The 13,198-nt window shown below is 38.4% G+C and overlaps 1 protein-coding gene across 2 annotated transcripts in view; it reads right to left on the bottom strand.

Moving 5' to 3' along the window:
• Positions 1 to 13,198, bottom strand: part of DOCK2 (dedicator of cytokinesis 2) — a 494,284-nt gene that overhangs the window by 368,207 nt on the left and 112,879 nt on the right. For both annotated transcript variants that reach the window (XM_034779264.1, XM_034779265.1), the window contains exon 23: positions 3,315 to 3,423. In XM_034779264.1, the coding sequence (XP_034635155.1) occupies positions 3,315 to 3,423 (109 nt within the window). The remainder of the gene's footprint in view (positions 1 to 3,314; positions 3,424 to 13,198) is intronic.

The following is a 13,198-nucleotide window of genomic DNA, read 5'->3' as shown; positions in this document are numbered from 1 at the left end:
AGAACACCTTTTGTTGAAGATTTCCTTCCATTCATCATATGAGAAATCCTGCATATATATTTTGATCATTTTCATTGATTAACCAATGGGTTTAAGTATTTACATGATGCAGCCCCTGTGCAATATGAATCCCTCAAAAGTACTTAACTACTTTACTCCAGAGATCTCCATCTAACAAGCTTGAATACACAGAAACTAAATGCTATGCAATACAGGTATTAAGATATTATAAGAACGGTCATACTGGGTCAGACCAAAGGTCCATCAAGCCCAGTATCCTGTCCTCTGGCAGTGGCCAATGGCAGGTGCCCCAAAGGGAATGAACAGACAGGTTATCATCAAGTGATCCATGCCCTGTGACCCAATCCCAGCTTCTGGCAAACAGAGTAAAGGGACACCATTCCTGCCCATCCTGGCTAATAGCCATTGATGGACCTATCTTTCATGAATCTATCTAGCTCCCTTTTGAACCCCGTTATAGTATTGGCCCTCACAACACCCTCTGGCAAGGAGTTCCAGAGGTTGATAGTGCGTTGTGTGAAAAAATACTTTCTGGTGTTTGTTTTAAACCTACCTATTAATTTCATTTGGTGGCCCCTTGTTCTTGTATTATGAGAAGGAGTAAATAACACTGCCTTATTTATTTTCTCTATACCACTCATGATTTTATAGACCTCTATCATATCTCCCCTTAGTCACCTCTTTTCTAAGCTGAAAAGTCCCAGTCTTATTAATCTCTCCTCATACGGAAGCCGTTCTATACCCCTAATCATTTTTGTTGCCCTTTTCTGAACCTTTTCCAATTCCAATACATCTTTTTTGAGATGGGGCAACCACATCCGCATGCAGTATTCAAGATGTGGGCATACCATGAATTTATATTGAGGCAATATGATATTTTCTTATTATCTATCCCTTTATTGATGATTCACAACATTTTGTTCGCTTTTTTATTGCTGCTGCACATTGAGTGGATGCTTTCAGAGAACTATCCACAATGACTCCAAGATCTCTCTCTTGAGTGGTAACAGCTAATTTAGACCCCATCATTGTATATGTATAGTTAGGATTATGTTTTCCAATGTGCATTACTTTGCATTTATCAACATTAAATTTCATCTGCCATTTTGTTGCCCAGTCACCCAGTTTTGTGAGATCCTTTTGTAGCTCTTTGCGGTCTGCCTGGGACTTAACTATCTTGAGTAGTTTTGTATCATCTGCAAATTTTGCCACCTCACTGTTACCCCTTTTTCCAGATCATTTATGAATATGTTAAATAGGACTGAGGCCCAGTACAGATCACTGCAGGACACCACTATTTACCTCTCTCCATTCTGAAAACTGACCATTTATTTCTACCCTTTGTTTCCTATTTTTTAACCAGTTACCAAACCATGAGAGAACCTTCCCTCTTATCCCATGATTGCTCATTTTGCTTAAGAGCTTTTGGTGAGGGACCTTGTCAAAGGTTTTTTAAAATCTAAATACACTATATCCACTGGATCTCCTTTGTCTGCATATCTGTTGACCCCCTCAAAGAATTCTAGTAGATTGGTGAGGCATGATTTTCCTTTACAAAAACCATGTTGACTATTTCCCAATAAATTATGTTCATCTATGTGTCTGACAATTTTGTTTGTTACGATAGTTTCAACCAATTTGCCTGGTACTGAAGTGAGGCTTACCGGCCTGCAGTTGCCAGGGTCACCTCTGGAGCCCTTTTAAAAAATTGGCATCACATTAGCTATCCTCCAGTAATTTGGTACAGAAGCTGATTTAAATTGTAGGTTACAGATGACAGTTAGTAGTCCTGCAATTTCACATCTGAATTCCTTCCGAACTCTTGGGTGAATACCATGAGGTCCTGGAGACTTATTACTGTTTAGTTTATCGATTTGTTCCAAAACCTCCTCTAATGACACCTCAGTTTGGGGCAGTTCCTCAGATCTGTCACCCAAAAAGAATGGCTCAGGTTTGGGAATCTCCCTCATATTCTAACATTAACAGTGTGTTATAAGAGGACAACCCATTACACTATGTAGTGCTGAAGTACGATTACACTGAATAGTTCTGGATACTGCTTTGTTGCAAAGATTTTTTTTAGAATCCAAAAAGTATCCTGCTTCTGATGCAATTTGTTCCAAATACTTAGCCTGCTCCTGGCAAATCATCTATACATTTGTCATATAAGGTATAGAACATCCTGAATTCCTTTCAAACACGTTAACATTATTGGAAGCACGTTGTTATTTAGGTGAAAACAGATTTATGTTTTTAGTTCCTTTATAGCGATGTGCTCTTCTAAGGAAAGCGTCAGGGGAAATGTAACTCCAAAAGGATCATTGAAATGAATCAAATACTGCTGCAAATTTTCTCTGCTTAGTCTTCCATTTCCACTGTATTTTAAATCAAAGATACCAAAACAGAGAACTAAGCAAAACAAAAAAATCAAACTCAACAGTATGAAGAATGGGGCATTAAAGGGTTCATAAAATGCTAATGTTACCATCCTGCCTGAAAACAAATATATCCTCCTATAAGATCACACTTAAACTTCAGATTTTTGTTGCTACTAGGGGCATATTAATTTATAATTTATGCAGAGTAGGATATATCTTAGTAAACCCCTCTCTTCCTGATTTTCTTGCAAGTATCTTATGTTTATTCACAGCTGTGAGTCTCTGTGGATGATAAAGAGTCACAGACATTTACGTGACTGCAAAGCCTTCAACCTATAGTCAGTTGTTTCTGCTGTCTAGATAACTCATTGTAAAAGCTCAGATACCAAAATGTCTATTTTTAAATTGAGACACAAAAGGTAAGTAAGACATTATCTTATTGGACCAATGTCTGTTGTTGGATGGTACAAGCTTTTTGAGTTAGAGAGCTCTTTCTCAGGTCTGGGAAAGGAAATCAGAGTGTCTGGGCTAACTGAGTTGGGACAGATTGTTTAATTAATATGCTTGAGTCACCACCTTAAGGATCTCTAGCTTGCATTTTCCTAAGGGTTAGGTATTCTATTCCCATTGAAATTCAAGAGGAATTGGGGGCCTACCCCCTAAAGCATCGTTGGAAAATCCAAGCATCTAGGTTTTAGCTATTTAACCAGCTACCTTCTTTAAAGGTATACAAACATGTGCCTTCCTCTAAATTTGTCAACCTTGGACTTCAAAGTAATTAAACAAACTGTCCAACTTTGCTCTGCCAGTTAAGAAGGAATAGATATGTAATGGGTAAAGAATAAATAATCTACATGTATCACCACCACTCCAATGTCAATAAACAAGACATATTGTTGTTTCTGAAGTACCAACCTGCAACAAAATGGTAGTTTTATACTGGCTTTTCATAAGGTTGTTGATGGATTCAAAGAGTCTCCTCATAGATTCCTCAAATTCTGTTTGTTCTTTTCCTTCATATAACCTGTATAAAGATAAATTTATGTTATAGCTTTAGCAGCAGAAACTGCCATACCCATAACCATTCCCAATCCAATGTTAATCGAAAATTAAAATACATAGAAGATGACACAATAATAGGTACATAGATATTTCGCCCATTGTATGTACCCAATGTCCATTGTTCCAAGGAGAGTTTTTCAGCTTTACACAACATAATAAAGTTTTCTATTTTTTTCTTGTAAAAGGCTTTAGGGAATAAAACTTTCTGGTGCTAAAGACATAAATAATCTCACCTGACTAGTGGGTTTGGGAACAAACAGTTATAATTTTACTTTAAAAGTGACTAAAATGACAAATTTCGCAATATATTTTTCCTTTCAATTTATCTTTGATGGGAGAAAATTGTAGCATGTTGGAGGCTACATTTTCAAGCATTAATACTGCACTAGTGAATTACTGCAGCTTCATCTTTTCAAGGTGCTATGTATTCTCCATGCCGGTCTTCAATTAGGTTGGTGGTATTTAACACCATATGAAGCCTACACCTATAAATGATTTTTGTCACTGTTTGGTATCTTATAAGACCCACCTAGATCACCAAATAGAAATGTAATCAAACAGTGCCAACTAATCAGAATTCAAGACCATTATTTATTAGCCACTGTTACACATTTTGAAGACCACAATTTGCTAGAAAACGTGTGTGAAAGTGTAGTGTGCTTTTCTTTTGAAGTTGTTTTTCCCAGTTAAGAGTCTCTCTGATCAAACAGCATAACAGCTTCATTCCACAAAGGCCTCCGCACAGCCTGTTTAGTAGTAATAACCAAATATGTAAGTTTTAAATCATCCAAGTGCCCAAATATTTTCCCAAAGTCTTCTTACAGATGGTCATCTTGAATCCATTTTGATTATCAATAGATCCTAATTTTGGCATGGGCTGAACATTCTGCCCAAAATGTCCTTTCCCATGCATAATGATGCTTCTGTTTCCAGCTCCATTCAAATCCAGGGAACATGATGATGTACAAAATCATTTACAAAAAGGCAACTGAACTCCTTGAGCCTCCACAAATGTTCAAGCAGATTTTTCAACCTAGTTCTGACATTTTGTCCAGTAAATTGGGACACAGGGCCAAAAATGCATTAGCTATATCATGTTCTCGCTCAAGATAGATATAACCCTAGAACATAGATTTAGAACATGGATGTAACATAGTTTGGTCATGTCCATGCTGGCTTACAAGTCCATTTTAGAACCTGTTTTGTCCCAACCAAATCTAAATCATGGGGGTTAAACATGACTGTCTAGAAGGTACTGTAGTTTCAGCTAAATTTCCAATCAGCACTAATTTTATAGACTGTAAAACCAGTATACCCAACCTTCATAGTAACCAACTCACTATTTAAAAAAACCAAACTAGTAGTAGTATTCGGACAATACTGCAACCACTAGGTAAAGCTATGCAAGACTGTTTTCAGTCACTCATAACTTCCATCCAAAAAAATTCAACTGTGGAACTGAAATTTTCCAGATTTGATTTCTCTCCAAAACTGGCTTTTTTGTGAAATTTGGTCAAAAGCCAATCAGCAATGATTTTGTATAAAAGCTAAACTTTCTCTTCACAAATAGATTAATTGAAAAACAACAGATTAAGAGATTAAGTCCCTACCATAAACAGCAAGCAGCTTCAAAAAAATAAAACAAGCAAATTTACACAAAAAAGATTACCAGGAAATGAAATCAACAGATAGCAGTGCAAGCAGTATCTTTTTTTAAATGAAATTTCTAGAGAGGTATTTGATCATTTAAATTTCATGGAAGAAATGTGAGTGTAAAAAAAACTAGACATTACCCCCTTCCAAAAAAAAGTTGTGTGCTGAACAGCTTACTTTCCTTTACATTTATAAGAAGATAATCAGGATTTAGCTGCTGCCCATCATAAGTGGAAAAAATCATGTTTCACCAGTGCTGATGCCATTTAAATCAACAGCCAAACTTCTACTAACTTTCAGATACATGGAAATCTTCCATTTTCAAATAAATTTTTAAACAGATTATGCTGTATTAAATCTAAATAGAATTGTTCAATAATGTTATAAGACAACATGCATCTGAAGTGTACTTCCACTATTCACAATCCATGTTCTAGTGACAACAGACAATTATATTAATTCTCATATCTAGGGAAATTGGATTTGGAACTCTGATCCAAAACCACAGACTTCTATTACTTTTTCTACAAGAATCCTTGCATAGTTGACAGTAGCTCTGGGTCACTTCTTCTGTGGACCAGCAAGTAGAGGACAACATCTCATCTAGAGCTTGATGAAAATTTTAATACTAAAACTTTTCTTCAGGAAAAAAAAAAATGCAGACACCAAAACATTTCACAATTTCTTGTTAATGTCACCACGTTTTCAGTCAAAAAACAATTTAAAAAAATCAAAATGTTTCATTTTGATATTTCCAAAACAGTTTCTATTATTCCATCCATTTTGAAACTTTTGAAGTTACTGTTTATTTTTAAAAATTTAAAAACATTAAAAAATGCTCAACATCTAAACTAAACATTTAGTTTAATGGCTAACAGACTATTTCATTTGACAAGAAATGCATTTTTTATCTTTTTACCTTTTTGATTCACCAAAAATCTAAAAAAAAAAAAAAATCATTCAGTTTGGCCCAAAAGGATTTTCATTATTATTTTGTTCTTAAGAATCTGTTATTCGCTCAGCTCTAATCCCATCTTCACAATGGTTTACTCTTATGGACTAGACTACTGCCCATTCAGCCCCAATGTACTGAATGTGGCCATAACTAATAAGGGCAGGTCTTCACTACGGGGGGGGGGGGTCGATTTAAGATACGCAAATTCAGCTACGCGAATAGCGTAACTGAATTCGACGTATCGGAGCTGACTTACCCCGCTGTGAGGACGCTGGCAAAATGGACTTCTGCGGCTCCCCGTCGACGGCACTTACTCCTACCTCCGCTGGTGGAGTAAGCGCGTCGATTCGGGGATCGATTGTCGCATCCTGACGAGACGCGATAATTCGATCCCCGAGAGATCGATTTCTACCCGCCGATTCAGGGGGGTAGAGTAGACCTAGCCTAAGTCATATTTATGAGGCCTTGTGAGGTAATTATTGAAGCATCTATATGCCATACATTGAGAAAAATTGAGGGATAGTTAGGCCTGGATTTTCAAAGACATATAAAGAAGCTAGGCACCCAATTCCCAATGAATTTCATTGAGTTTTAGGTTTTTAACCATTAGACTTCTTTAAAAATGCTAGCCTACATGACTTTCCTTCAGTCACAGTGGAGTCAATCAGGAAATCCAGACAACAGTACCATACCTCTGTGTATATGAACAAGCCCGAAAACATAATTGAGGTTGCTATTGGCAGTCTTAAAGTGCCTCACGCGTTAAAGCATTATATCCTTTAGGAAGGTGAAATAATCAGCAGATCATAATTGTGAAGCTTATATTTTCGCAGTTAACATTCTGCTATCCACGCAAATAATAATGCTGCTTACATGTATTATATTAAAAGCATTGGTAGTAAAGCACAAACAGTTTTAACAGCCCCCATATGGTGTATTTAATAACATAATGCAGTCTTTTACGTATGAGTAACAAACATTTTAAATTAAAGTATAGAGTTCAAGATCTAAGGAGAATTTTGCTAAGCTAGCTGCAGGAAATCTAAAGGCAAGAAGTTCAGTCTTACAACAATTCACACTGGTAGCAGAAATGGATTCTTCAAGGTAAAAAATATTTGCAATAATCACAGCATGGGCAGCATAACCACTTCAACAGAGACTGAGCAGCAATAAGAACATCTATGTGCAAAAAATTGTTTGCTAGGAAAGCCTGCAGCAACTTCCACTTATGTTCATCTAAGTGTTAGCCATATTGTATAGCAAGAGGTGAGATTTTGCTAGATAACAAGAGAATAGTTTGTATTTAGTTATTGGCACAAGACTAGTTTAACCCATTTGTTTCTGGAAACAAGCTTCTCTCTATGTAGCTGTCTTCAGTGAACAACATTCAGTGAAATCACAGGAATGACCTGGAAGCTAAGCTAGACCACTTAAGAGCTGCTTTTTTTCAGGCTGTTCAGGCCATTTTTATTTGTGCATTTAATATATTTTATTCTACATTGTTCTCTCTTTAACCCAGGAGTTTTGACCATCACCCCCATGATTTGCCCTAATGCTGTCATCGTGGCAATGAGCAGCCACGGTTAGGTCTCAAATTTCAATCACTGTAAAATTATCTATAATGCTACTAAATAAACTGCCCATCAGCTAGCTTTTTGAATAGCCCTGTGTTCAGAGAGGTCACTAAGCCAGCGAAGTTCTCTCAAGGCACTTTACAAATATGGGTGAAGTAAGGGTCACAGCACAACTAATTAAAAAGGCAAATGCAGGAAATGTGATTAAAATCTTAAAATTTACCATCCAAAGTAAACTGTATCACAGCCTTTTCAGTATTCCCTATTTTAATTACACAGAATCCAAAAATATTGTGCTACCCTTTCTGTTTCAATCATTCATCTGCAAATGGAACATAATCTTGGCAAATTTAGACACCATCATAACACTCACCCCATATATTACTAACTCTAGATACAAGAATGGCCTGGGAACCTTTCAGAAAACTTTTTTATGACCAGAAACTGCTCTGCCTACAGATCAACATTTGACTACACCAATGCTGGATTTTTAGAGTGAAGGTAAAATGGGCACATCATAAAGCCACAATGCAGCCATGTTCTTGGATTAGAACTTGAATAGCAGGGCAGAACTGAGGTGCATGAATTAGAGAAGTTATTTAAGGAACTTAAAATGATACCTGCCTCTCCTATACTTAGATAAATCCATAATTACTAATATTTTTTAAACTAAGTTGACTGAATTTATTTCAACTCTTGGAAGTTGTTCTTTTCCCTTGTGGGCTAGATTGCAAGAGTATACCATGGCTCCCACAGTTAACTACATGAGAAAAAAAAGGGATGAGCCTAATGGAGGAAGAACAGATTTACGGCCACTGAGAGCTCGAGTGTGTACCTTCTTAAAACAACTTGGCGAAAACCCAATAGTAACTAGTAAATTTGAACCATAAATAAAGCAGAAAAACATTTGAAGGAGAGAAATAGTACTTAAAGACAAGATAAAGCTGCAGAGAGATGTTTTGGCATCACAATCCTCAGACCCTCAGATGATAAAGCAGGAATCTCAGTGCCAGATTCTCCACTGAGAACTGACTCATTTGCATTGGATAACGGTCATGGTTTTTTTCATACTAAATTGAAACATTATAACCTGACTCCCTGCCCTCACCCCACTGGTTCCCAGATCTGCTATGCAAAAGGCAAAAAAACCATCCTGCTTTAGCCAGTCTGGCTGGGAGGGGACAATTCCTTCCCAGCCCCCAAAGAGAAGGGCAGAGTAGCATAATGCAAATAGTGGGGCATGAGAAAACCGGTCCTTTTGCAAATTTCCAGGATGGGTAGATGCTGCCAATCCACTCCAACAAGAGAGGGTTTTTCTGGGACTGCATAGGGTATAAATACCTCACTACCACAACTCTTTCAGCCAGCAGGAAGGGCAGTCCCCACCCCCTGATCTGGTCAAGCTGCTTCCTGCTCTTCTCCCCTAACCTGCTCCATCCCTGTAAAGAACATAAGAATGGCCGAAAGAGTCAGAGCAAAGGTCCATCTAGCCCAGTATCCTGTCTTCCAACCAATGCCAGGTGCCCCAGAAGGAATGAACAGAACAGATAATCATCAAGTGATCCTTTTCCTGTCGTCCATTCCCAGCTTCTGGCAAAACTTCCCGCCTTCCCCTCTATGACCCTTTGAGGAGGGGGTCAGGTCACCTTTAAGGGGGAGAGGGGACCTTTTCCTCCAGAAAGCCGAACAAAGACTCAGCCCATGGATGCTGTGGTGAGCATAACCTAATGAAATCAATGAGCCAAACTCGTACCTGATATATCTCAGCTAATGGAATTCTTGCAAGCAGCTTAAGGAAGTTAAGTAGCCATTCCCATTAATTTTCAAAATCAACCATTCAAAAATCCAACCCGTTGACTTTAAGTAGAGTTACACTAGCAAATTTTGATCTAAGCATCGCATATTCACTGCTTATGTGCCAAAGCTAGGTGTGCCCATAAGGGACCCTCAATACTCAATGGCAGAAAGCCCACTATACTGTAACTCATATCAGGCCTGACACACAAAAAGAGGGCTATGGAGGAGAGAAGCAGTTATCCCATAAGAGACTGAGTGAATTGACAGCTTTCAAAATAAGTCACAAAGGCTTTCCAGATGGACAATTTTTCAATCTTCCTTGCTCCTATACCATATTTTACATGGAAGTGCACAGCTTTAGCTAGCTATACTTTTCCTAATACTTAGTAGACTATGTGCTATATTCAAGTTCACCTTTCTTGCATTATTGCCCCTTGAGACACAAATGTCACCCACCTGTCAAATTTCAGGTGCCTCTTTCAAAGCATGGGGGAACAAGAATTTCTTTAAAATATCACCCGAATTTACCATGGCTAAAATGTATTTTCAGGCTAAACTCGTTATTGGAAATCGCTGAACTGTTTTGGCTGAAATTTCACCCCCAAAGAGTTTAGCCCAAGGCAGATATCCGGCATGGAAAATTTCAGCCCAAAATGGTTAGTTTGCCAAAGTTATAAGCAACTGAAAACAAATTCTTATAAGAGAAAGTGTCAGGCATCTTTAATAGTGGGCGTTGCCAGCTCCTACATGGCTTATAAAGAAGAGGAGCAAGTAGATCATGAGAGGGGAAGAAAAAGAGGTAGGGGAAACAAAATGGTATTATGTCAATCTCAAGCTCAACTGGTTAGGTATGCTGATCTCAGATCAGATGTGAAGCAATATTTTGATAGATTAAATTTTGGCATTTTCCTTGATTTGTGTCATCTACTGTAAGTGAAATTCTGCATTTAAGTTGCCTTTGATAGTACATAAGATAGATTTGTTTTGCCAGTGTCTCAGGATGATCCTTCTGGCAGAAATCAAAATTATCAGGCATCATCCGAACATAGGCCCGGTCAGAAAGAGGTCTTCTCTGAAACAGAAAATGGTTTGCAAAACCTGAAACTTTAGGAAAGCCTTTCCACCCCATCTGCCCATGACAGCACACGGAAGCTCTGAAATGCAAATAGGTTTGGAATTAATTTCGGTCTCTGCTTTGTCCAACAAATCAGATGAATGTGTTAGCAATGAAGGGTATGATACAATAACTGCTAGTAAAGTTAAGATGGAAACTACAGTCTAGTAGTATTCATTTAGATCTGTACGTGGAAGTCAGATGCTAAATGATCTTAATTATAAAAATTTCCTTGTTAAATTACTAAACCTTTTTTTGCCTTTTGGAAATATTATTGAGAACACATGGTCTTAAATTTGGCAGTTGTTTATGCTCACATTTGGCACTTGAGTTTTTCTGTGAAAAGTAGTTTGACTTAAGATTGAACTGTGATGGAGTTTTTGATCAGAAACCAGCACCCGTGACAGTGAGTGCCTTCGTGTCACATAGGATTTATGTTCATAGAGAACTTAAAACTTCACTGAACCAAATATATTATAACAAATATAATTGTAACTGTTTTGATGGCTAAACTGAAGTCTGAGGTCATGTCCAGCATGCCAATGGTGATGTTACATCATAGGCTGACAGTTGTCAAATACTTGCATATTTACACTTACCAGAGATCAACACTGTACCTGGGGTCAATTTAGTGGGTCTAGTGAAGACCTGCTAAATTGACTGCAGATTGCTCTCCCATCGACTCCAGTACTCCACCAGAACAAGAAGCGTAAGGTAAGTCAACGGGAGAGTGTCTCCCATTGACCCAGCATGGTGTAGACACTGCAGTAAGTCGATCTAAGGTACGTCGACTCCAGCTACATTATTCGTGTAGCCGGAGTTGAGTAACTTAGGTTGATTTGCCCCCGTAGTGTAGACAAAGCCTAAGTAAGGGGCACCAGTTAGACAGACACACTCAGAACTGGAGGTTGGCATAGGTGTTGCTGGAGCCCTAAGCATAAGTAATAGTATGAACCAAAGGCTGTGAACGAGAGTAGACCTGGCTTTGACAGACTAGCTAACCATGTAAGCACATTCCTGACTGGAGAGGACAGTACAAAAACACACGGATCTCTCAAGTAACTAACTATGTAAACACATTGTTGAGAGATGGTACAAGAGCATATCAACCACTCATAAAATAAGGATGGGATTACGGGATAATGGATGAGGATGTTTTGTTCTAACCAGCAGGCACAAGGATAAGGATGGTAATGAACAATATCTGGCGTGTAATACATAACATGTTCGTATCAATATATAGAAGGAGAATTCTACGAGGGGCATTTTGTACTCGCCAACGGGACAACATACTGGTGTACGAGTGAGCTGGTATCATTGTTGCAGGCATACATGTGTTAGTGTACCCGTAACCATTGAGCCAGGGTGCTAGTACTGTGCTTTGTCAACAATAAACCTGGCTGAGTTTCGTTACCTCTGAACTGAGCCTGTGGTCTTTATGAATAACGTCAAGGTCTGCTGAATAGGTAAACTGCATCGACACTCCAAGAACAGTAACACTGGTGGCAGTAGCAATTTAGCAGCCTTAACACCTCTCTTCTGCACTAACAACAGGTGGCAGAGGGATTACGAGAGGGATAGAGGGAAACTGGGAATTGGCATGTGGAAAAGAGACTAGGAATTGGGGGTGGTGAGGGTGGAGGAAGGAGGGAAAATAGATCAGATGAGGAACCAAAGCAAGAGGGGGCAGGGAACAGGCAAATTCTGTGCCCGCAAGCTCATACTACCCCTCCCGGAGCTGGAATAGAACCCAAGATACCAGAGACCCTCCATTCCCCTACTGCGAGCAAATATTGTGAAACCCACTGGCAAGGCGTCCCATTCTCCTCTAGTGCTGATCTACGATTGCTATTAGCTCTAGTGGCAGAGGTTTGCACAGACTACCTTAATTCTGGCATTTTCTAACTTTTTGAATGCTTGACTTTGCAACTTAAATATTCTTTTAACTTTGTATGTATGATAGAAAATATTGTATTATAACTGTATATCTGTTACCTAGCCCAACACATCACATCCCCAAATTTTAGGTATTTATATTTTCTACTTAAAAAAGCATTGTACAATGCAAATTATCCAGATGTCTCGGTCAGTATCCAAAGCCATCAGTAACTGATGGTTCAGGTAAGATGCAGCCCTCCATACTTCAAAGCATGTTCTGTTTTTACAAAGGAGAATGGCACAGCTGTGGGAAGGCAAGTTTGGAAGCTTGAAAGGAATTAACCAATTTAGCTGAAATGCTCCAGCACTAAGCCTCTGCATTTAATAGCTTTAGCTAGGCGAGTTTAGCTGCCCTGCTCTACACCCCTCCTACTTTTATTGGATACTCCCAATGTAATTCCTAACCATGTCCCCCAGCTCCCTACTCCCCCTATTATCCAAACATCTCTTTTCTCAAAACACCCATGTCGAACATTAGCTGAGATATTAAACTCCTTCAGATAACAGAGTTAAGGATAAGGGAAGTTGCTCATGAGGAGGAATACATATGTATTATATACACACAAGATATATATACACACTAGTATTTTAACCTTTGTTCGTTACTAGGAAATCCCAATGGGAAAAAAAATCTGTACCAATTGAGAAATTAATATAAAGGACAGCAAACCAGTTTCCATCCCTGCAGTAATGCTAGTTTTAAAAA

Source organism: Trachemys scripta, chromosome 8 (assembly GCF_013100865.1).
Source record: "Trachemys scripta elegans isolate TJP31775 chromosome 8, CAS_Tse_1.0, whole genome shotgun sequence".
NCBI classification, from domain to species: Eukaryota; Metazoa; Chordata; order Testudines; family Emydidae; genus Trachemys; species Trachemys scripta.
This window is presented reverse-complemented; position numbering and strand designations above follow the sequence as displayed.